The following is a 25,661-nucleotide window of genomic DNA, read 5'->3' as shown; positions in this document are numbered from 1 at the left end:
CTTTGAAAGAAAAAACAAAAAGTCCAATTGCTTCTTGGAAAAACACCTTTGAATTGCAGTAAAGCAAACCCAGAACTGAAATTTCCGTGCCAATTCGCTCTTTCCCCCTTAGGCACTTAACATTGCTGCCTATATCCAATCAATCTCGAAAAAGATGGCCACTCTAGTTGTAGGCTGCCTTGCCAATGCATTCTTCACATTGTGAGGAAACCTTAAAATGCTATCTTGGAGAGACACCTTCACTGTTGTGACTTTCACTTTCCCCCCCCCCCCCCACACACATACACAAGCACCCCCTCTCCCTCTCACCCCCCCTCCCCGGTTTCATGGCAGACTGGTATATGTGAGATGACAGTTCTGACAGGAATGGAGATAGAGCATTTTTCCAATTACTAAATGACAGTGAATTTCTAAATTTGAAAATAATGTAAAAAAGACTTGTTTCATTAGTCCTATATATGAAAAGCCTAATATCCTGAGGCTCCTGCCCAAGATGGTTGCTGAAAAGTAGGAATTGTTCCTTTTCCTGCTGACAATCTGCTGATTTTGGTGTCAAAGCTCATTCTCTGGCAGTGTTCCTCACTAAATTTGAATTGGGGGTGGGGGGTGGGTTAGGAATGACCTAAAACAGCTTTTGGAGAACCTACTTGGGAAGGGGAGTCTTGAAGATTCCAGTTCACTGTGGGATCAATTGGAAAGTCACTAGACACCCATCTTTCTTTCAGCAATTTGTTTTCTAGTAGTGCCTGGGTTTTAGCTTTCATTTTTTGAATTTATTATTTTACTTTGCTTTTTGTCTTTAAAAGTTGACTGCTTGGTTAATGCTGATTCACCTTAAACCCCTGCTGGAATATCTGTTTTCTTTTTCCCTTTTCCTTCTGATTTATGTTGTTGTTTTGAATAATTTTTGCTTTTCCATATAGAAACACAACATGCTTTTGGACAGTAAAGTGTTTTCCTCTGATTTGCATCAATATTGGACTTTTACCACAGAGTTTTTGCATTTTATTAATTTATAAACTATTTGGTGCTTGTTTTTTTAATTTTTCTTTTAGCTTTGGATCTAAATATCCTGACAATGACTTCCCTATTCCTTTAATTTATTTCTTCACTCTTCTTCAGCATTCTTTATTTCCTGGTTAACTCACATAAAGAAACAAGGTATGAGATTACAACAACCTAAAAATAAAGAGAAATTTTCTGACAGTGAGAACAAACAACTAATGGAACAGCTTGACTTTGGAAGTTGTGGGAGCTTCATAACTGGGGGCTTTTAAGAAGAGATTGGATGCCATTTGTCAGAAATGTTGTAAGGTCTCCTGCTTGGTTGGTGGTTGGACTAGATGACTAAAAGGCCCCTTCCAATGTTAATCTGTTAAAATATGTATTTCAAAGCGCTGCATTAGGCATAGCCCATCTACTTTTTCTAGTGAATCACCAGACCACCTATATAAGAGAGAATCTCCAATCTTTGCCCTAGTTTTCTCTCTCCTCCCCAGACATTTTATCTGAACTTTCCTAACAGCATGTAGAGATGGGATTTACAAAACCTTTGCAAACAAGTTTAAACTTATTAGAACTGTGCAATAATTCAAAAACACAAGATTTTAGGACAGATGTTAATATTTTTGGAGTCTTCGTGGCAAACGTTTCACTATTCAGTTAGGGAATCCAGCAAATGAAATCAAACAATTCATATTTCCGAACTCTAATCTCATGGCTGCTGCCCTGACTCAAATTAGAGAGCTATTCTAAGTGACACCATCAAAAGGTCCTTGACTGCCATAATGCTGTAAACATCTCAGCCACATCTTTAGTCTAGAAAAGACAGAATGGAATTCCTCCAGAGCACAAGGCTTGGAAACTTCAGCAACCACCAATCATCTGGCCATGGAGTAAAGCAGGTCAGGTAGGGAAAGTGGTGCATATCAGTATACAAGCAGCACTCCCATCTGATCTTTATGGCTCACCTTTACAGATAGGCTCTTATATCTATTCATTTGTGGAACAATACCCTGGAAGGCACCTGGGGCTCTACCATGGCAATAGTTACAGACCACATCCTGTCCTGGAATTTGAGCTAATGTCCCATCCACATAGTTCACATATCTATGAGCACTCCTTTCCAACAGCATAGACCCACCAGCCAATAATGCCTGCCAGGTCAGTCTTATTACATGTTAAATTGGCATTGGGAATGCCAGCAAGAAAACATGGGGCCAAGAAAGCAAAGTCTTGGGGGGAAGCAGAAGGGGCTAGAATGCAACAATGATACCAAACACCAGGACAGGCTCCTCCAAGAGTAATCTGCTGCTTTGTCTGACCATGCTTGTCACCACCATGATGTCACTGTGTGCCTTCTATCCTTACAATACCCACCATCCCCAACTCTTTTTTTTAAAATGTGTTTTTATTTTTCCATTTCATTTTCGTACAGTCACATATATACTGTGCATAACCGGGGCCATATAACATTAAACAATAAACACAGCCATTCCTCTTGTCGACAATACCCCCCAAAATAGAAACCCAATGTACCTCTTCGACCCTCCATACACCCTTTCTTTCGCCCCCCTCCAACTTCCCTTCTTCCCTCCATCATTCCCCTCTACCCTACTTCCCCTCCCCCTCTACCACTCCTCTCTCCCAATACGCTCCCTCCCTTCCTCCTCCCCCTCCCTCCAATCCTCTCTCCCACCCTCGCTACCCCTCTTTCTTCTATTCCTCTACTCCTCCCTTCGGTGTATTTCTACAATCTATTAATATATTCAGCTTGTCCTATTTTTACAGTGAAATTAAAGAGCAACAGTATACAAGTGCCGTCACGTTACTTTAAAATCTAGCACATACTATATGTCCCCCCTCCCCCTCCCCCTAACACCCCTCTCCCTTCCCCCCCGACTTCCCAGAGCCCGTAAACGGTATAGATTTTTAACAAACACAGTCTAAAATATATTGAGACAAAGGAAATAAAAAAAAAAAGTTAATAACATCTCTGCATTGAACTCAGCTTCTTCCTGTTACACTAACTTTGAGCAGTTTAGATTAATCCTAATCTTAAACATAGGCTATCTGTAATTTGTTAGTACCATATTTGTTTTGTAAATAGTCAATCCATTTTTTCCAGTCTCGTTTATATCTCTCATTTGAATGGTCTTTAAGATATGCCGATATTTTTGCCATCTCATAGAAGCCAGCTTTCTAGGATCTAAGTGCCATCTATAAAACGTCTTATAAAAATTTTCTCTCAGGTTTTGTGCTTGTGTGAATTTCACATTTCTTACCCATATTCTTTCCCATGTGTCCAATATTATTGGTTCTTCAATATTTTGAGCCCACTTTATCATACAATCTTTAACTAATTCTGTTTCCAAATCCATCTGTATTAGTACATTATATATCCTCTTTATATGCATTAAACTTTGATCTCTTATTTGTTTAAACAAATTATCTTCAATTTGGATAAAACCAGTTTTTTGGTCTATTTTCCATCTGGCCTGTAATTGGCCATACTGGAACCATGTTTGAACTACCTTCTCTCCTTTCAGTACCTCTAACGATTTTAGTTGTAGCACCCCCCTTTCCAAAGTAAGAAGTTGTCTGTAGGTGGTTCTATCCTGTTTTTGTGCTATATTCATATTTTCAATTGCATGTCTAGGAATTGCCCACATGGGTAACTTGTCATTTAGTTTATATTGATATTTTTTCCAGACCCGGATTAAGGCATTTCTTAGGATATGACTTTTAAAATTCTTCTCCAATTTTTTGTTGAATAACAAGTAAGCATGCCAACCATATACCACATCGTGTCCCTCGATATTCAGTATTCTATCGTTGGTTAAATGGGTCCAATCGCTAATTGTGGATAGCGCCATTGCATCATAGTATAATTTTAGGTTAGGTAATTTCAAGCCTCCTCTTTCGCGTACATCTTGCATTATTTTCATCTTTACCCTCGGCTTCTTTCCGGCCCATATAAATTTGTTGATACCCTTCTGCCATTCTAAAAGATTCGCATCTTTTTTAAGTATAGGTAACATTTGAAAAAGAAATAAAAATTTTGGTAAGATGATCATTTTCACTGCTGCTATCCTACCCAACAAAGATAAGTACAATTTCTCCCATTTTTTCATCTCTATCTGTATACTCCGCCATAGTGGTTCATAATTGTACTTATATAATTTCCCGTTTGAGGCTAAAATATTAACCCCAAGATATTTGACTTTTTCGACTACCTCACATCCTAGCATCCCTCCTAGTTCTTCCTTTTGTTTAGTATTCATATTAATAGCTAATATTTTTGTTTTTCCTAAATTTATTTTAAAACCAGACACTTGACCATTATGATTAATCGTATTCATTAAAACCATACTAGATTCCTGCAGTTGTTCCAATATTATGACCAAATCATCCGCAAAGGTGCAGATTCTGTATTCTTGCTGCCTAATCTTGATCCCTTTTAGACCATCCAAGCCCCGTATTTTATTCAACAATACTTCCAAAGTTATAATGAACAATAGTGGGGACAAAGGACAGCCCTGTCTTGTATCTTTTCCAATTTGAAAAGGATCTGTTAAACTTCCGTTGACTATGATTTGGGCTGTTTGCTGTTGGTATATTGCTTTAATTGATCGTAAAAAGCTATCTCCTATCTGCATTTTTTGCAATATCTTCAACAGAAATTGCCAGTTAACTCGATCAAAGGCCTTCTCAGCATCCAGAAATATAAACGCAGCAGGAATTTGGTTATTCTTTCCCAAATATTCTAATGCATTAATAATTAGTCTGACATTACTCTTCATCTGTCTCCCCTGTATAAAACCTGTTTGGTCGGTATGTATCAATTGTTGCATAACCACCATTAACCTATTTGCTAGTATTTTAGTAAAATTTTTATAATCTACATTAAGTAATGAGATAGGTCTGTAATTTTTTGGTTGGGTAGTATCTTGATCTTCTTTGGGTATCAAAGATATAAACGCTGTCTTCCAAGATGGGAGCACTTTACCTTCCGTTTGAATTTTATTAAATAGTTCTCTAAGAGGTTCTACCATTTCTAACTGTAAATTTTTATAGTAAACCGCTGTCAAGCCATCTGTGCCTGGCGCTTTCCCTAACTTTAGTTGCTTAATTACCTGCAAGATTTTCCCTGAGGTTATCAGTTGGTTCAACTTTTGCCTGTACTCTTCTCTAACTAGGGGTATTTTCTCTTTATCTAAGTATTTGTCTATATCTAAACCCTTAATTTTGTCCCCTTTATACAATTCTGTAAAGAATTCCCGGAATGCCTTTTGAATCTCCTCCTGTTGAAACACCTCCTTCCCTCTATAAATCAATCTGGTTACATTTCGAGTTTTTGTTTTTTTCCTAATCTGATAAGCTAACCATCTGCCCAGTTTATTTGCATTACAAAAAGTATTGTGTTTTGCATTAGTGGCTACCTGATCAGAGATCAACATATCAAATTCGGATTTTAATATAGTAATTGCTTCCTTAACCTTTGTATCGCCTGGATTCAATGTTAACTCCAACTCTTTCCCTTTAATTTCCTCTTCCAATTCTTTTCGTTTCAGCCCTTGTTTATGTCTATGTATTTTGTTTATATTCATCAGTACTCCTCTCATATACGCTTTGCTTGCATCCCATACAAATTCCATAGGTGTACCCTTATTCATATTCAGAACAAAGTATTCAGATAACAATTTTTTACAATCATTAATGTACTTCTCATATCTAAATAAGTTTTCATTCAGCCTCCAAGACCTTCTTGCCTGCACTGTCCTTCCCAATTCTATCCAAACTGGGTTATGATACGAAAGGACCCTCGCCGCAATTTTTGTCTTCTTCACCCTAGAAAGTAAATCATTAGTGATTAGTATAAAATCAATCCTTGAAAAGGATTGATGTCTATCAGAAAAGAAGGTGAAATCATATTCCTCTGCGTTTCTTTCTCGCCAAATATCTCTCAATTCAAAGTCATCCATCATGTCAAAAAAAGGTTTGGGTAGCTTAGCTCGCATTTTAGTATTAGGGCGAGAGGTCTTCTTATCTCTTTTAGTGTCAATCACGCTGTTCCAGTCACCCAATAGTATACAAGACTTATAGTCCCACTGTACTAATTTAGCGTGAAGATTTCTATAGAATCCGTCTTGCTGTTGATTAGGAGCATAAATTCCCAAAAGTAATGTCTTTTTCCCTTCTAAGACTAGGTCTAGCGTGATATATCTTCCAAAGGGATCTGCTTCAATTAGTTCAATCTTAATGTCTTTTCTTAAGTATACAACTATACCATTTTTCTTTTCTGTAGCAGAGGTGACAAAATGTTGACCAGGTTTGGGGTTAAACAAATATTTTGGATCAGTTGATTTGATATGAGTTTCTTGTAGACAAATTATATCATTCTTGAACTGTTTAAGATAGTGAAATATTTTCTTTCTCTTCTGTGGAGAGTTCAGTCCATTGACATTCCATGTCAAAATCTTAGTTGTCATCTTTGGTTGCCTGAAGATTTTTTAGAGCCTCCTGCATGGCCTGTTTAACCTTTGGCCTAGCTCCTCCCATGGCTTCTGAGCTTGTTGCTGTAACTCCTTGATCAATAGCCGGTGATTGTTGAGGTTGTTGCATTGTAGCTTGTTTTTCCATTCGTCTGGTGGTCATACGGCTAGGTCTTTGTTCCATGGCAGCTTGCCCTTCCGGGAGGGGAAGATGGTGCGTCTTGTCTGGTAGTTGTGTAGTTTGCCATCTATCTTGTCCTTCTTGTGGTCTTTCTCAAGATCCAGATGGTGCAGGGTGTCCCACCTTCAAAATATTGTGATAGAAATCTCGAGTTTTCCATACAGAGTTGAGATGATATTTTTGCTTGTCAAGTGTAATTATAATACCAAATGGCACATCCAATCTATACTGTATTTGACGGTTTCTGAATTCTTCCACTAGAAAAGCATAATCTCTCCTGGCTCTTAGCATTTGAGGTGGTATTTCTTTCAAGACAATCAAATCCTGGCCGCCGACTTGAAGCCTGGTGTTATATGACTCTTGTAATATCATGTTTCTGAACTCTCTTGTGGCGAAGTATATAACTACATCTCGGGGGAGTTGCTTTTGTTTTGCCGCCCATGAATTAACGTGATAAATTTTATTGATCTGCCAGTCAAAGTTGGAGCCTGGTCATCCCACCAGATGGTCAAAAGCCTCTGAAAAAATCTGTTTCAAGTTCTCCTGTTTATCCTCATGCAACCCCCTGACTCTTAATGCGAACTCCATCTGCCTGTACTGTATCATAATAATCTGTTTTTCAGCGTTTTCAACTTTTTGTTGCACCACCTCAGTTTTGGATGTCAAGTTGGTATTAGGTTCATTAAGAACCTCTAAGTTATCTTCAATTCCAGAAACATGTTCTGTCAGTACGGTTACCAGTCCCAGCATATCATCGTTTATTTTGGCAATCCTAGTATCAAGTTTATCATATAAGTCCGCCTTAAACTCTTTTAATTCGTCCTTTATCTCCTTATTCTCCTCTCTGAATTCTTTGAAGGTTTCCAAAAAAAAGTTCTTTCGTTAGAACATCTCCAGTAGGGGGCAACTTTGTGCCAGGTATCGGAGATGTGCTTCTAGGAGGAAGTTTCCCCCCAGGAATTAATTTTGATGCCATTATAAGTCTTATCTATGGGCAATTAATCAAGCTCTACTAGCTCGCTGTGCAGCTTACGGGAAAAAAAAGAAGGGTATTAAGTCACCCCTTTTTTAGCTCTTTAGGATTTTTCAGAGGATTTCAAAAAAAAAGAAAAAGAAGAAAAAGCATTATAACGAAGCAGCTCGGCATATTCAGTGCCGTCTTTGACTTCTCTGTATCAGAAATAACAAAGTTGATAAGAAGAAAGTCTTGTAAACTCTTCAGAGAAGTGAAACTAATTAATAAGAAACTGCTGGCTGGCTGTTCCTCCCTTTGAACTTGAGAGACCGCCTTCTGCCGATTACCTCCCTCCGACCGATTAGATCGCACAGACTGGGCCTCCTCCGAATCCCATCCGCCAGTCAATGTCGACTGGCGACTACACGGAGGAGAGCCTTTTCTGTTGCAGCTCCGACCCTGTGGAACGATCTCCCCGTCGAGATCCGCACCCTCACCACCATCCAGACCTTTCGCGCAGCCCTCAAGACCTGGCTCTCCCATCAGGCCTGGGGATAGGTTCCCAATTTACCCGCCCGAGTGTTGACTGTTGAATGAAAGTTGTGTTTTATTATTTTTCTTTTGTTCACATTTTGTTTGTTTTTTGATATTGCACCCCCTTCCCTGTGATTGTAAGCCGCCCTGAGTCCCCTCAGGGAAAAGGGCGGCCTATAAATCTTAATAAATGACTTTAAAAAATGACTAAATGACTATCACTGCTTTTGCAGAAGAATTAGGAATGTGGCATTGTTGCGAAGAACGCACAATCGTCATTTTAGGAGCCAGTTTCTTTTAAGAAAAAAAAGGCTAAGTACACGAAGGAAGCTCTTGTAAAAAATGAAGCTAGGATTTAAAAAAAAAACCAGATAAGGTCCTCAGATACGGACTCTGCTTGTATTAAATTCAGATAAATAGTTCAAATATTGTCCTAAGTGGAGGTATCTTACTTTGAGCCATGAAGAAGACGGCTAGGAATTTCCGGCACGGAGATAATGATTCAGCCTCGGCTGGCCCCCCTTCCCTTCGCAGCCGAAAAGGCTGCAAACTTCAAAGGAAAAGCTCTTGCCAGCTGGATCTTCTCTCTCCCTCTTCTTTGCCTGAAGAGTGAGGTATCTGCCAGATATCTAGGCAGATAACGCAACCAGAAACCCGGGGGCAGCTCTCTTAAGCTGCTGCCATCAGCAAGATCCTGCCCAGGAAGTCTCCCCAACTCTTGTTCTCATTCCCCTAGTGCATCTATCATTATAGTTCATGTATGCCTTAGGAACAAATCCAATCTCATTAATCTGTATCAGTTTATTTAGAAGCACATTTAGTGTTTTTGTGGTAAAGACTTTATTGTCTACGTTATGCGATAAGATGGGTCACTATGGTAATAGACAACTTGAGTCATTCCTCCTATTAGACAGGTTGGGTTATTCCTCCTGTTACATAGCAATTACATAGATTATTACCATTCATCTTCCAACAACACATGAATCATAGACAATAGTGGATTCTTTCATTAAATTGTGCCTCTCAAAATGAAGGCAATGCAAGGTTGAAAAAATGTGTTATAGTTTTTTTGTGTCAGATCAACGTAACACAGCACAGGTGTTGTACGGCATGGGAATGGAGGTAAGTCCAACAACAGGGGTCAGGTCCAGATCATCTTTAGATGTTCCTGGGGGTGGCTGGAAGGTAAATTTCTGCAAGAGGCTGGTAAAGAAGAGAAAGAGTTCCATTTTGGCAAGTTTCTCACCTGCACAAACTCTCCGACCTGGAGGAAAGCATAAATGGAGAGGGGGGGGAGAAAGGAAGAGAGAGAGGGAGAGGGAGAGAGAGAGAGGAAGAGAGTGAGAATGAGAGTGTATGTTTATTGATTTCTTAAACTATTTCAAAGGGTTTCCTAATATTCTTTGGTCATGGAGAGATCAGCATACAGGGAAAAAATAATAGATATGGAAAGAAATAAAAATCCAGTAAAGGAATGGAGGCAGAAAAATTTTCAAAATAATAAATGGCAGCAGATTTCTGAATTTGAAAATAAACTCATATTAATAACAGTTGCAGTGTCCCTGAATCACATTTTGAAACCTTGTGGCAAAGAAAGGCAATGGAGAAGCCTGATTCATTTAACAACCGATTCTAACTTAACAATTGCAGTGATTCATATAACAATCTTTCCAAGAAAGTTGTAAAATGGGGCAAAATTCACTAAATGAATGTAACAGGAATTTTGGGCTCAAGTGAGGCTCACTTTGGTAAGTGCCCTGTTGAATAGCATCTCTATCTCTATGTAGTCTGTCAAGTGGAAAACATTATTCACCCTGTTCTCCACTCCCCAGCTTACAATGAAATCAGGACAAACTACTGACAGAAGTTGAATTCAAGGGCTTGGACTTCAAATGACTGAATTAGATTATCTACTATATTGCTATTATCTAATAAGAAAAGCTTAAGAAAAGCTAATAAAGGGGTCAAGCTAAGAAGAACCAAAGTCTGTGTCCCTCTGAAGGTCCCAGGCAGCCAGGAAGGCTGAAAGACAGGAATCATCCCAGACTGCCCAAATGCAGAAATGCTCATACTGAGCACAGCAGGAATAACAGTAACTCAAGCCCAAGGTTGGTGATTGCCCAGGAAGACTTTGGAATTAACTAGTCCTTGAATGAGCGGGGCCACACATGTTGTCCATGAGGCCTAAACTTTGTCAAAATAAGATCAATGAGATCAAGACTGTATAAATTGTTTTCTTTTCAAACAAAGTGTTAAAGGTTGCCTTTTACAGAACATAATCAATGACATTATAGAATCTTACCTGCAGAAAATGGCATGAATGCATCTCTCTTCACAAATTTTCCTTCAGAATCAAGAAAATGCTCAGGATAGAATTCATGAGGTTTCTCCCACTGAGATTCATCATGGAGCACAGATGTCAGCAAGGGAATGATGTGTGTGCCCTAAAAAATGAAAGAATAAAAAGTTGGTATGGAAAAGAATGTGTCCATTTAATTTTGTAAAGTGTTTATTGAGAAGTAAATATTGGGCTTGGAGCAATATTCAATTTAAAAATATATATTAAAACTGTATTTCCATCTGCATCTTTTCCTGTCAGTGTATTATTTAGATACACCTTGGTTTTTAAACATCTCTTTTTTGCATTTGATTTACATTTTTAATTAACCATCTTTAATTAACCAAACACTGATTTATTTTATATACCCCTTGCTGGACTATAAATGTGAACTTTTTATCTCTTTTTCCTGCTTTATTTTGGAGTTATCAAACAATTTCACTTTTGCTGCATGACAACCTATCGTGCAAAGACTTTCTCCTTGATAATTTCCCTACTTGATTATATTTGATTTATATTTGCATCAGATTTCTACTGCAATCATTTTTTATTTTACTAGTTCTTAAAATAATTTTTTCATTTTTCTTTTGTCTATATATTTTTTCTTTTTCTTTCCAAAGAAATGGGGATTTGCCATTTCTATTTACTGTCTATTGTGGGGAATATTTTAATTTTCCTGTGGTCATTTTGTTATGGAACATTTACTTCTTTTGTCCTTGAGAGGTATTGCCAATGTTTTGTTGTCAAAGTCCGGCTATAAAAGAAATTTGGATTATATTAAAAATGAAAACAAAAATAAATCAAGGATTTTGAATATGCACATTATATACTTTTTACTTTTGAAAATAAAAATAAGAAAAAGTATCAAGAAAATGAAGCCCCCCCCCCAAAATAAATAAATAAATAAATAAATAAATAAATAAATAAATAAATAAATAAAGGCTTGCTGAAGACAAGGAGGGGAAATAAAGCAATAAACCAAGATGAGGAAGAAATAAAAGAATAGAGCAAGAAAGGAAAGTACCATGAATGAAGAGGTGGGACACTTTCAGAATGCCAGATACCAAAGAAAAACATCTCCCATTTGCGCCTTGACAGATCCTACTATGAAAATTGTTCTAATAAGATAACTGTCTTCGGACTTATAATTGATTTAGCCAATTCCATCCATTTAAGGACTACTTTTTCCTACCCACTGAACACAACAGACTAGATGTCATATAATACAGTGATTTCAGATTAATCACCTTGGGGATAAAGAAGCCTTTGAAAGTTATATCCATGGTGGTTGCATGTGGCACATTGGAGGGAACAATATCAGCAAATCTTTGAAATTCATGAATTACAGCATCTGTGTAAGGCATTTTGACTCGGTGCTCAGTGCTTGGTTGAATATCACCAATCTCTCTTGCAATTTCTGCTTGGATCTTACCTGGGAGAACAAAATTATGAAGTATCAAGATGATTCATTTTTTGAATTTTGTTTTAAATGGGAGTTAATGCATAAATGCTAAATTCTGAATGATACAATAGACATTGATGGTGATCCTTGGATGAATGCCCTTCAGATGGTCATTCATACATTATTCTCTTTACAAATGGACTATTCTATTCTACTGTACACCTGGAACTCTTGCAGACCATTCAGAGATTATATTCATCATAGTATGTGACAGGATAGATAGTGATTTGCATGCCTCATTATAGCAATAGCAGTAGACTTATATACCGCTTCATAGGCCTTTCAGGCCTCTCTAAGCGGTTTACAGAGAGTCAGCATATTGCCCCCAACAATCTGGGTCCTCATTTTACCCACCTCGGAAGGATGGAAGGCTGAGTCAACCCTGAGCCGGTGAGATTTGAACCGCTGACCTGCTGATCTAGCAGTAGCCTGCAGTGCTGCATTTAACCACTGCGCCACCTGCCCATGTGAGCCCACTGGACAACTTGTAATAGGCTTCTGAGTGCAATGTGAGTGCTGGTGAGATTGAGCAAGTGGGCACACTTTGGGTCCATAAATTAAAAGCATCTAGTGTGTCTCCAGGGAGCGTGCCTTCTTGGAACTGATGCTTGTCCTCTGGAAAGGTATCATCCAGAGGTCCAGATTGCTGGCACTCTGATGTCATTCAGAAAACTATTGAAGACCTGGCTTTCCCCTGGACTTTGTGATAGGCTGAGGTTGGAGCCCTGATTAAATGACTTTTAGTTTTTCTAGATCTTTAGGTCATTTATGATTTTGTTCTCCTTTTTCTACTGATCTTTGTAAACTGTAAGCAACTCAGAACCACCAAAATCATGTAATCTCCAAAATAAAATAATATTTTGTCAGATATTAGAGGAGAGAAAGGGTACAGAGAACAAATTCATATATGAGAAAAATATTACAAAGATATAGAAAATATTATTAGTAGTAATTGTAAAAGTCATATATTCTGTAAGTTCAAAAATTGCATGAATACATGCAAAAATATTTCAACTGCACTATTAAAAAATAAGATCATGAAGCCAAGTATATTTGTGCTTGATATTTCATGATATTAATAGGTAATTTCATGTATTCACACTTTTCTTCTTCTTTCTCCTTGTAAGAATATTTCCATTTAGAGAAGAGATATTCCTCCACTTATTTCCTCCATTTATTTTGTTCTTAGTATTTAATTCCTTCAATATTTTGCAAATTATTCAAATATTACATTTTGTTAATCATGAATGTAACAGTTTGTTCCTTTAATCTTTTGCTGTCATCATCCTTCTTTCATTCTGTTTTCTGATGTGCTATTATAAGGTTCCCTGTTTTGTTTGCATTTCCAAAATGATTTTGGTTGACATGTTTTAATGTTCTTTTTGAAATCACGTGGCTATGTCACAGAGGAAATCTGCATTTCTTTGATAATGAGAACCTTAGCACTTATGAATTCTTGAGTATACTTGGCATCTTGCAGAAAGAAACATAATCTCTTGCTGTTGTATTTTCAACCTCTATCAGATTTTCCGATATTCTCCAATATTCTCCTCTATTGGATTTTCAATCTCCCATCATTGGTCAAATATCAATATCATGAAAAAACTTTGTTGAAATTTTTTCTTCTTCTAGAGATGATGTGACTAAGCTCAGATATAGCATTTTATCCATATTTTTTATGAAAACTTCCTTCTCTGCAATTTCTTATTAACGTCCAAAAGAAGCTTCCATATAATTGTTCCTAATCTGTATTTGGAGCATACTTGGATAACAATGTTAAAATCTTGCCTTCTTCTCTTAATTTCAAAATTAATGTTCTTCCTTCTTTATCTTTTAATTGTTCTAGTACTTCCCAGGAAGGTGGTTTGCTACAAATTAATATTCCATTTTTCTTTCTTTTCCCCCGATGCTGGATGTCCCTGACCTAGTTTTCTATGTTTCCGCAAATTGACAAGGTTTTCTTTTCTTGCAGATTAACATTCTCAGGTATAAATGTTTTGAGTTTATTAAAACTCATTTTCATTTGTGATGTAAGTTTAGCTTATTTACCTTCCATGAGATCAAAGTTGCCTTGTCTGTATTTTTGGGAGGGTGGAACCAACCTCCATACACTGAGGACCTGCATATTGCACTGCCCACAAAGCGGGCTGAGATAATATCTACAGATCCCTCACATCCTGGACATAAACTGTTTCAACTCCTCCCCTCAGGATGCCACTATAGGACATTGCATGGCAAAACAACTAGGCACAGAGAGAGATTTTTTCCTTTCATGCCAACACTCTGCTTAATATCCAATTATCATAGTACTGTCTTATGTCTAAGGATATTTATCTATGTATTATGGCTGCATGATTATTATTATTATTCCCATCTTTTCTACTACCTACTCCATTGGTATTTCACAGTTATTAGTATCTTGTTGTTTTTATGTGTACTGAGACCTTATGAACTGGATACAAAATCACATCTTGGCCAATAAAGCTATTATATTCTGTCCTGTTCTGTTCTTTTCGGTTTTGTTCTGTTCCCTTCCCTTCCTTTCCTTTCCTTTCCCTCCCCTTCCTATTCTTATTTGAAATGCAACTTAATTCTTAAATCATCACTTTGCCTTCATTCATGTAGCATGTGAAATACCAACCATTCTTTTTCAGTCATTTTTAATTTTTATTGCAAGCCAATATTATGAAAGTGCTTACTCTGAATTTCTGGGTACTTCATCATTAGGAGTATGGCCCAGCGCAAAGTGTTTGCCGTTGTCTCCGTACCAGCACCAAATAAATCATTTACAAGACTTATAAGGTTTCCATTATGGAAATATCCACTATGTGTCATCTTCATAGTTTCCTGAAGTATATAAAAAATATCAGCAAGGAAACTCCAAGTAACACATATTCCTGAAATCTCAGTTGACACTTTATGTGTGGATAATAGTCTGAGAAGTTATAGTTATTCCAACACTACTGGATTTCTCGAAGGAAAACGGTAAAATCAAACAGTTGCATCGAAAGAGAAAAAAATTGGCACAAAGGATTCATCCATTCCCATCCCCACTTGGACCAACTCCTCCAGAAAGAGATCAATATTTATGGCATTTTTAATGGAGAGAGAAATCAATCTGGGTGTAGTTTTAAGTAGCTGCAGATTCGGAAATGAAGTAATGAAGAGCTTTAGAAATTTGTTTCCTTCCATATTTTCAAAACAAGGGTCTTAGGAAGTAATTTATATGGAAGCATATTTTTAATATATATATTTTAAAAAATCAATAATTATAGACACTTATAACATATACTATTACCTGTTTTTGCCGAACAAGAAATGATTCAATAAAATTTCTCTGGTCATTTTCATCAAGGTCTTGGAGATATTCTATGAAGGTAGTCTGTATGAAATCATGGAGCTCCTTTTGATTCTTCATTATTAATTTATGAGCACCCAAAAGAAACCCCAACTTGGGAAACAAATTATATAGCTATAAGAATGATAAAGGAAAACACATATTATGGAAGTTGAATATTTTGAATATTTTAGGTGGAAATCTCAAACATTTTTATCAAAACAATGCTATGAGAAGCAAAATGCTTTGCTTTTCAACAAAGTTGAAACACACATTCTGTTGCCTGTTTTTTATGGCATTTTATTTTTGCCAAATATGAAATTATATTACCAATATAGCAGGGCTTCCTATAAGCTTAACATTTTCTTTAATTATTTTCAGCAGACATAAAAATTTGGCGTCTTCATATTCATAGCGTTTCCCAAATAGAATAGAAACTATGATGTTGGAAACAGCAGCAGTGAGAATTCTGGTGATGTCAAAGGGTTTTCCTGGACAAAAACAATAGATTAAAAATTGTGAATGAAACTAGAATTAAATCTGTTTTCTACTGCATTTATACTCAAAATCAGCTTACATAAAGGGAGCATTGCTCACTGAAAGCTGAAAGCTGATAACATTGGAAGTATTTATATTAAAAATATGAAAAAAAAAAATCTCAATGGTAATTCATTTTCCCAGAATCAGAACTGTACTATCTGACTATACATCAGTGATGTTTTCTTTGGAACTGAAGAACTCCTTCAGGATAAAATATTTGTCAAAGTTATTGCAATGCCTCCTCATTAAATTATTGCAGTTTTAAATATCATACATCTTGACCAAAGGCAAGGAGGAGCAAGAACTCCAGTTTGCAACATATTTTCATGCTTAGAGGAAGGATGTGCAAGCCACTCTAAATAGAGTATTTAAAGGGGTCTCTAAAGAAGAATAAGTCTAGAAGTGTGATTTATGAGAGACTGTTGGATTACACTGAACTAACAATTCAAGTCCTCTGGAACCATTTTGCAAATGACAAGTCACCTTTCTGTAAATATATTTAAGTTAGACAAGGAAGCATATTTATAGGAAAAATCAATGGGTTTTTTTCTGATTTTTTTTTTATTTTTCCATTTTCATATAATCACATGTATACTATTACCAGTGATGTGCGGTGAGGTTGATACCTGGTGAGGCTCAGCAGGGCAGCGGTCGGCCTCGTCGGGGGGGGGGGGGAATTTGCATCGCGGGAGCAACCAAGCGCCCAGGTCTGCAGCAAAGGCGCTTGGTGGCTCCCGCGATGCAAAGTGCCCCGCTGCCCCCCCCCCGCTGTCCCGGCCTGCGTCCGCTGCTTCTCCAAGCTCCGCCGCTGGAAGTCCCGGATCGCCTCTGGGGGAAGGCTGAATGAAAAATGGAGCAAAGCTTCTCTGCAGCCTCCCGGCGCTGCCCAGAGGCTCTTGCAGGAGCATGTGTCAGCGGCCAGTGGCCTGGAGCAGCCCCGGCTGTGAGACAAGGGAGCACTTAAAGTAGCTGCTGCCGCTGCCGCCACCACCGCCCCGCCGGTGTCTCTAAGCAGACACCAAGCCACTGTGACCTGGAATCTGGTAGCAACTATCTTGGCTTTAATTATTTAAAAAAATATATTTAAATTTCTTTCTTTTTCCTGAGGAGACTGGTGAGGCTCCGCCTCCCTTGCCTCTAGTGACTGCACGTCCATGACTATTACATATCCAACATCATATTGTATTATTAAATGTTTACATCAATTCATCTTACCAACAACTCCCCAAAACCAATTATTGACTCTTCTGCTCTCCATACACCATATTTGTAATTTATCCATCATTTTCTTCTCCCTTTCTCCTCCCCCTCCCTACTTCCTTTCTTCCCTCTGTCCTTCTCAACTTCCCCTTCCTCTCTCCTTCTCCTTCCTTTCCTTACCACTCCTCGTTTCTCTCCTCCTCTTCCCCCATGCCCTCTCTCCTATCCCTCCTTCCCTTACTTCTCTCCTCTACTTCCCACTCTTCATCTCATTTATCTTTCCATTATCATGTTCAACCAGATAGCAACTCCATTTTATTATCATATTTAGGGATAAAGCCCTTATCTTAACTTTATATTTTCCTATATAGTAGTTTCTAATTATCTGTTTTTTTCCTGGTAAGTCTTTTGTCCCACTTTTCTGTTCCTGTCTTCTCCCTTTTCTTTATTTTAACACATCCATTCCCTTCAAATTTCCCCAGGTGACCAAAGGAATAATTTATATTCCTCTTTGTTGGGGGATAATCTCCTGCTTCAATTTTCCTTATACCACTAACAGCCTTCAAGACCACTTTTGCCAGCTTTCTTTTCCCTTTTGTTGGGACACCTCCCCTTTTCACAATTTTTCTTATACTATTGCCAGGTCCAAAGGAGTTTTTGTCTGCTTTTTATTTCCCTCCACTTCTACCCCTTCAATGTCTCCCCCCCCTTTCTTCTGAGTTCTTCTATAGATATCTACTTCTCTGGATTCAAAATTCTAATTAGGTTTGATTTTACTGATTTACGTATATTCTTTAAAATTCCACATAGTTATTCAAATTCCCAGTTTTCCATGATGTCCAGTTCCAAAGTTACTGCATACAGTTAAGCAGTTCTTATTTCAGAGTTCAGTTCCACCTTACGTTTGTCTGCTTCAATTGCTGTGGGGGAAAACGATGGTGGCCATCTTAGTCTTTTGTTCTATCTTAATGTCCAGATCCAAAATTGCAGTTAGTTATACAAATCCCACTTCAAGACTCTGGACTACCTTAAATTCAAACTAGAAGAGAAGCTGGGGCTGTCTTACTCTTCTGCCAAGTGAAAAAAGGTTGAAGAAGAAGAAAGCAAAACAAACAAAAAAACCCCTTTGTATTTCCCAGTTTGGATCCCATTATTGTTAGATTGGGTAATGGATAGGCACACACAGGCTTAACGGTAACAATAGCTCTTTATTAAGTACAACAAGTGAGAACAATCCAGCGAAGGTTGAGTCTGACAGTAAGCCTTTTATAGAGAGCTGTCAGACCCTTTGACCAATAGGAAACCACTGTAGTTAGAACTGATATCTAACAGTTATTATTCTGTTGTTATTCTTTCCCTTACGGGGTCCAGTCTCTTGTAGCTGCTCACAATATATCACTTAAAATAGGCTTGCAATCAACGAGATTCTGGTATTTTCTTTTGCCTCCTACTTTTCAAAGTTCTGGTTTATGGCATTTGGTTAATTTAAACTTCCAGCACAGTCAAAGTTACCATATTTTTCAGAGTATAAGATGCACCTTTTTTCCTCAAAAAAGAGGCTGAAAATCTGGGTGCGTCTTATAAACTGAATATAGCATTTTTTGCCTCCCAAAGCCTCCCTTCACCAAAATGGCCATGCATAGCCTTATTGAAGCTTTCAGAGAGCTCCTGGGGGCTGGGGAGGGCAGAAAAGAGCAGAAAATGGCCCTCTCCCTCGCTTTCCCTCTATCTATCTACCTACTTTTTTAAAAATTTGCCTCTTCAAAACCTTGATGCGTCTTATACTCTGGAGCGTCTTATACTCTGAAAAATATGGTAGGTTATCAGTTATCAGTAGGAAGAAGTGCTTCTTTTGAGGGGGGGGCAGTTAAGATTTATCAATTGGAAAAGGTTCAAACAGAATAAATCTTTCAAAGTGTTTGGTTTCTTTTTCAAATCCAAAACCAAGTTTGAAGTTTATGATTGAGTGGGTTTGTCATTTCTCTGCATTCTCCTTTCTGTCCAAAATTGTTTCGAGTAAATAACGTTTGGGGGGCTGGTGTTTCAACCCTCCATTTTTCCTTCCTTCCTTCCTTCCTTCCTTCCTTCCTTCCTTCCTTCCTTCCTTCCTTCCTTCCTAACTTCCTTCCTTTCTTTCTTTTTGGAAAAGTCCCAATCCGACCATCAATATTATTTATGTTCTCAAGATTTTTTTCCCTTTTCCAGGTTTGATTTATGACTGTGAGTTAGATAAATTATCTTACCGGCTGTTCATCTCTTCCGAACCCTCCTGTTCCTTTTGGATTGACAAGAAGTTCAGTGTCTTGTCAGCCATATTTATAGGCTGTCGCCCCTACTCCGATTCAAAAGACAAATCTCTGATCTGTGAGGGATCATCCCTTTGGGATGCTACTCCCCCATTGCAGGGAGGTGGAGCTGATTAAGTGGTTCTGCCCCAGGCGCCTGATGGACCCAGAGGGATTTCAGAGGGAGCTTGGAGGGATACCTGACTCCCTTATCCACAATCCGACAAAGTCCTTGGTCGCTGCCTGGAATGTCACGGCGGCTGAGGCACTGGATTGGATTGCGCCTTTGAGGCATCTCCGCAGCAGTGGATCCAGGAGGGCACCTTGGTTCACCGAGTAACTCCAGGAGATGAAGCTCCAAAAGAGATGCCTAGACCGACGCTGGAGGGCTAGTAACTCTGAATCTGACCGAGCACTATTAAGAGCCTTTATCAGGACTTATTTAGTGGCGATACGGGCGGCAAAATGTACACATTTTTCCGCTCTTCTTGCGTTCGCGGAATCTCACCCAGCCGCCCTGTTTAGGGTGACCCGCTCCCTCCTGAAAGGTGAGGAGGCAGGGGAACCCCTGCAGGGAAGAGCTGAAGAGTTTGTTCAGTTTCTCTCGGATAAAATCACTCAGATTTGGGCAGACCTGGACTCCACTTTGGCAGTACCAGCTGAGATGCCGAGGGAGAGTCTTAATCGTATTTGCTGGGATGAGTTTGAGTTTGTCACCCCTGATGAAGTGGACAAGGCCATGGGAGCAATGAGTGCCTCCACCTGTTTACTGGACCTGTGCCCCTCTTGGCTGGTTTTGACCAGCAGAGAGGTAACACGAGGCTGGCTCCAGACGATTATGAATGAGTCTTTGCAGGAAGGGTCTTTCCCGCAATCATTAATGGAAGCAGTGGTAAGACCCCTCCTCAAGAAGCCTTCTCTGGACCCAGCTATTCTTAAGAACTATCGTCCTGTCTCCAACCTTCCTTTTCTGGGGAAGGTTGTCGAGAAGGCTTCAACTCCGATGGACCTTCAACTCCGATATCCTTCTGCGACGGCTGGAGGAGGTGGGAGTGAGGGGCACTGTTTTACGGTGGTTCTCCTCTTACCTCTCTGACAGGTCGCAGTCGGTGTTGGTCGGAGGGCAAAGGTCGACCACTAGGCCCCTTAACTGTGGTGTGCCACAGGGTTCGGTCTTGTCCCCCCTCCTATTTAACATCTACATGAAGCCACTGGGCAAGATCATATGACAGCATGGGGTAAAGTACCATCAATATGCGGATGATACACAACTGTATCTTTCTGCCCCGTGCCAGCTCAGTGTAGCGGCAGATGTGATGTGCTGATGCCTGGAAGCTGTCAGGATCTGGATGGGGGTGAACAAACTTGTACTTAATACCAATAAGATTGAGTGTCTTTGGATGCTGCCCCAAAGGACAGCCTAGACAGTCCATCCTTAATCCTGGGGGATAAAAATTTACACCCCTCAGAGAGGGCCTGCAATTTGGGAGTCTTCCTGGACTTGCAGCTGACACTGGAACACCATCTGTCGGCTGTGACCAGGGGGGCCTTTGCCCAGGTTCGCCTGGTGCATCAATTGCAGCTCCATTTGGATCAGGAGGCACTTCAAATGGTTACTCATGCCCTTGTCACCTCAAGGCTAGATTATTGCAATGCGCTCTACATGGGGCTACCCTTGAAAAGGGTTCAGAGACTGCAGCTAGTCCAAAATACGGCCGCGCGTGCGATATTGGGTGTACCACGGTACACCCATGTTACACCTATCCTCCGCAAGCTGCACTGGCTACCAATTGGTCTCTGGACGCAATTCAAGGTGTTGGTTATTACCTTTAAAGCCCTACATGGCTTAGGGCCAGCCTACCTGCGAGACTGCCTACTGCCACATACCTCCCAGCAGCCAGTGAGATCCCACAGATTGGGCCTCCTTCAGATGCCGTCAGACAATGTCAGCTGGTGGCTCCCCGGAGGAGAGCCTTCTCTGTGGCTGCTCCGACCCTTTGGAATGAGCTATCCCCAGAGATCCGGACCCTACCCATTCTCATGGCCTTCAGGAAAGCTGTTAAGACCTGGCTATTCCGGCAGGCCTGGGGCTGTTGACCTCACTGTTGAGGTCCAGCCCCGATTAGAACAAATGCATGTGTTGTGCTTTTAAATCTGTCCTTTTTTTAATAATTTCTTTCTTCTTTTTGTAAACCGCTCGGAGTCCTTCGGGATTGGGCGGCATATAAATTCTATTAATAAATAATAAATAATAATAAATAAATCTGTTGCCTCCCCCTGGATCTAATGAGAAGCTGTCCTCTTTGCCCTCCCCCCTTGGGGGGGGGGGTTCTGGTCCAAACGGACCTCAAAGTTGGTTTGTCAGATAGGGTTCATCTAAGGCTCTTGACAGCCCACCCACCCCACATCTGTCCAGCTGAAGAACTTCCTATCGACTCCTCGGGTTTAAGAATTGTTTAAGAGAAGGTACTCCTTGGTCATTTGATATAATCTGCAGAAATAATTTCCCATTCTACATGTATCCCAGAATATGCCCCATTACATGCTGACCCACCTGCATAAGTCTCCATTGTCTTTGTTAAGACACTACACTCTTCTGTGATTTTGTCTTCAATGGTCCTCTTGCCCATTCCATAGTCCCGTAATGTGGATAATGTAAACCGTCGCATCACAGCCCAGTTCTCCCCACGAGCAAAAACAAGACCTGAAGAGAAAAAGGGTAAGATAATGAAATATAATTTTATTATCCTTTGCTGCTCATTATTCTTTTACAAATTCATTAAAGCATGTTCCATCAAGTTGATCAAGCATTTCATCCAGTCTGTCCAAGAACTTGGCTGAAAGGTATTTCAAAATTTGCGTTAAAGATTTCTGCTCCATTTCTTTATCCTTTGCTTTTGGTAGCTGGCCTTCAGCATCTCCTTCTCAAAACAAAACAAAGCAAAAACGAAAGCAATCATCATTTTTCCATATGCAAATATCTTCTAAATGATTCAGAACTATAATTCCAAATCATCAGGTGTCTTAATACATTATTATTTTTCAAAAATTCATATACCAAACACTTTTTTTTTTGCATAGTCCAAAAATCATATATTTTAAAAACTTAAAATCAAATTTACTGTATCTTTTAAGGATGCATAAATTTACCAGTGAGTACTAGTTGGTCAAAAGGGTCTTAATCTCTGAGACACATTGGCAAAAACATTGCACAAAGAAAAGGTTTGTATAACCATGGATCTGCGGAGAGAGACAGGCAGAAATCCTTCCTATGGAATTCCTCAAACACCCATCTCCTACACCCAAATTTGCCAATATGCAGAATGAAACGCAGTGGTGAGCAGCATGTGAGGCTCAGGGGCTTGATGCAATATTGACACAGCTTTTTATTTGCCAGTTACCTCCATTGGCCCTGAGGGACAAAGGCTTTTCAACCCAGTCGGATTTGCTGAAGCTATTTCACTAACCTGAGATTCTTCTGCTGCAAGTCTGAAATGGAAAAAAAAAACTACACTGATCACACAATTGAAAGGTTTGTCACCTATAATCCAGAGGGAAATAACTCACCAAACCCTTTTGTTGCATCTTCAAAAATAGGAATAAAGGGCCTATCTGCAAATGCATCCGCCTGGTTCACTAGAGCCTCTTTCACTGTCTCATAACCAGTTAGCACTACCACCTCCTGAAATCCCAGTTTGATGCGGAAAATGGGACCGTATTCTTTGGACCACTGGAATTCAGCAGAAGGGAATCAAAGAGACGAATTAAATCAGTAATTAGAATCACATATTAAGAAGACATTTAAGAAACTACATGTCAAAATTTAGAGGCACATATAATGTTATTTCCTTTTTTCTGTTCTTGAGAATTGTGATGGTAACTTATTCTTTATATTTTTTAAATTTTGATATGCTCTACATTTAGCATTTTAAATGCGTATATAATAAAAGATCCTCACAATGAAATGTTTATCAAGTTGAGAAAAGGTTTCTAATATGTTGGAACAACATCATTTGTGCAGGACATACTGTGAATCATAAGGCTGGAAGGGACCTTGGAAGTCTTCTGTTCCAACTTCTATTCAAGTCAGGAGCCTTATACCATCCCAAGCAAATTGTTGTCCAGTATATTTTTGAAAGCCTTCAGTGGTGGAGTACCCACAACTCCAGGAGGCAACCTATTCCATTGATTAATTGTTCTCATTGTCAGAAAATGTGTCCTAACATCTAGGTTGTATCTGTCTTCAACAAGTGTCCACCCATTACTTCATTAGTCACTGTAGAAATCGATTTAAGGACTTATAATTCTGCTTAAAATGTATAAACATGTGAGTGTCTCTAAGTATTTATCCAGTCACTGAAGCTTAAGAGCATTCAAAGTTTCCCAGAGGGTCCTTGGGATTTGACATTCTGCAAATCTAATAATCAGAAAATTATTTATTCAATTACAACATTTTACATTGATTAACAAAAAGACTTTCTTGCCATAATCCTTCCAGAATATTTAAATGTATTTAGATACTAGCTAAACCTCCACTTTTTGAACATTTCCATACACAGTAAACATCAGACTTACCCGAACAATTTACCAAGTTTTTGTCCCATCCCAACAAGTTTTGGCAAAGAATGGTAAAGAGACTTGTTCATTATCAGGCTTTACCTCTATCATTGTTTTGTCAGGCCTCTTCAGATCCATCATGTGCAGATTTCCCAAAATGGGTATAGTCCTGGGCCCCGGGGGGAGATTGGGGCAACTGTTATTCCTGGAACTGCCCCTTTTCAAAAGGAACATAATTGCAAGAATAAATAGCAGTACAATTAAAATTACTCCAGTCAAGCCCATTTCCTTTTAATAGCAGTCTTCAGTAAAAATTGCAAGGAATTTTGAAAACTGAAATTATTCTAGCATGTATTTGTAAGCAATGCAGTAGGCAGAGCACAGCTTCTCTTTCTACTGAATCCACAGATTGCTCTGTTCAATAAAGCACTTCTGAACTTTTCCCTTGGCTCTGTTTCCTCCCCAGGAATTTGATTCGTCCCTGCATGTGAGATATACATGCGTAGGATGAACAATAACTTTGCAAGCTGACTTCACATATTGAAACCGCAAGTAAGTCCAGCTTTTAAAAGAGATGTATATAAATAATCTATAATAATTATGGAATGCAGGATGAATTGTGAAAGCTTCATGCCTCTAAATCAACCTAAATGGTATAAATATTTTATTATTTAGTTAAGAACAACCACATAAAAAGGATAAATAAACTAATAAATAAGTGGCATCAAGTTAATCACTTCTGAATACAGAGAAAAACGAAGATGTACCTTCTTGAGTAAACGTTCAGCCAACATTTTCCCAGGATGTTAAAAGAGTTCCTGTGTCTCTGTGGTCCTCTGAGTGAGAAGAACAACATACTTTAGTTTTTTGCATGATGTCTTATTTGAGCTAAACCCGTTTCTGTAACTTTGTCCTTGCTTGTAGCATTGGGTGGAGAGTATCTATATAAAAGGAATGGAAAATACATTCTTGGTGAGAGCTGCCATGCAGTTAAAACCCCTTGTCTCAATTGGCAGCTGTCTTGGCATTTGTACAATGTTGTCACATACTTGCTGATTTGAGCCTGCTAATTGGGTCCATTGTCAGTTCACTCATTCTTCCAGAGCTCCGGAAAACATTCTGGATGGGACCAATCAAAGGAATTGTGTTTGCTCTCCATTATAGAAGGTTTGGACTCCCAAGTTTTCCAGTGCCATGGTTTCCAATTAAGCCCAGGCAATGAAATAATTAATTGCTTGTCTAACTTTACTATTTATCAACAAATATTTTAATAGTAATTTTATTTAATATTATAATTACAATAGTAAAAACATACAAACTACTGTGGTGGTTTAGAATTCCTTTAGCATTCCAGAAAGAGCCTGAGGTTTGTCCCAGAGAGCTGATGGGCAGTTTGCCTGTGTTTCTGGAAACTGCCTGGAATAGTCATGTAACAAGAGCATGGATTGGATTGCTCCACAATCCCATGGGTTTCTGTGGTAGATGAAATGCCAGAAGAGACCACCAGGGGGATGTTGGGCTCCTGGCTTTGCTGGCTTTGCTGGCATTGCTTCTCCAGATTTCTCTTATAGTAACTTTACTATAAGAGAATTGTGATAATTGGGGTGGCATGATTTGTGAATATTTGTGAATAAATTTGTGAATAAATAAGCTGATTGGGATCCCTATGCTTTGTAACTTTTCTCAGCTCTTGAGTATGACGCACAAATGCAAAGCAATTAATTTCTTCAAATTGGTTCCATGTAAAACATTTCCTTGTGTTAAGTTGGATGTTTCAT

The 25,661-nt window shown here is 38.9% G+C and overlaps 1 protein-coding gene across 2 annotated transcripts; it reads right to left on the bottom strand.

Annotated features, from left to right (window-relative positions):
• Positions 1–8,950: 8,950 nt before the first annotated feature.
• LOC116505851 (cytochrome P450 2K6-like) lies at positions 8,951–24,306 on the bottom strand. Of its 2 annotated transcripts, none has more exons than XM_032213291.1 (9): positions 23,986–24,306; positions 22,894–23,056; positions 21,881–22,030; positions 15,632–15,792; positions 15,263–15,436; positions 14,664–14,811; positions 11,750–11,934; positions 10,467–10,608; positions 8,951–9,428 (listed from the first exon to the last, which is right to left on the bottom strand). In XM_032213291.1, the coding sequence occupies exons 1-9, from the start codon at positions 24,166–24,168 to the stop codon at positions 9,244–9,246; spliced, it is 1,491 nt and encodes a 496-aa protein (XP_032069182.1). In that variant the 5' UTR covers positions 24,169–24,306; the 3' UTR covers positions 8,951–9,243. The 2 variants fall into 2 exon arrangements, with proteins under 2 accessions (XP_032069182.1, XP_032069183.1); XM_032213292.1 differs by having other exon boundaries at positions 8,951–9,367.
• Between the last annotated feature and the right edge of the window lie 1,355 nt (positions 24,307–25,661).

This window comes from Thamnophis elegans, chromosome 3 (assembly GCF_009769535.1).
Source record: "Thamnophis elegans isolate rThaEle1 chromosome 3, rThaEle1.pri, whole genome shotgun sequence".
NCBI lineage: Eukaryota > Metazoa > Chordata > Lepidosauria > Squamata > Colubridae > Thamnophis > Thamnophis elegans.
The sequence above is the reverse complement of the archived record's forward strand: the minus strand, read 5'-3'. Positions and strand labels throughout refer to the sequence as shown.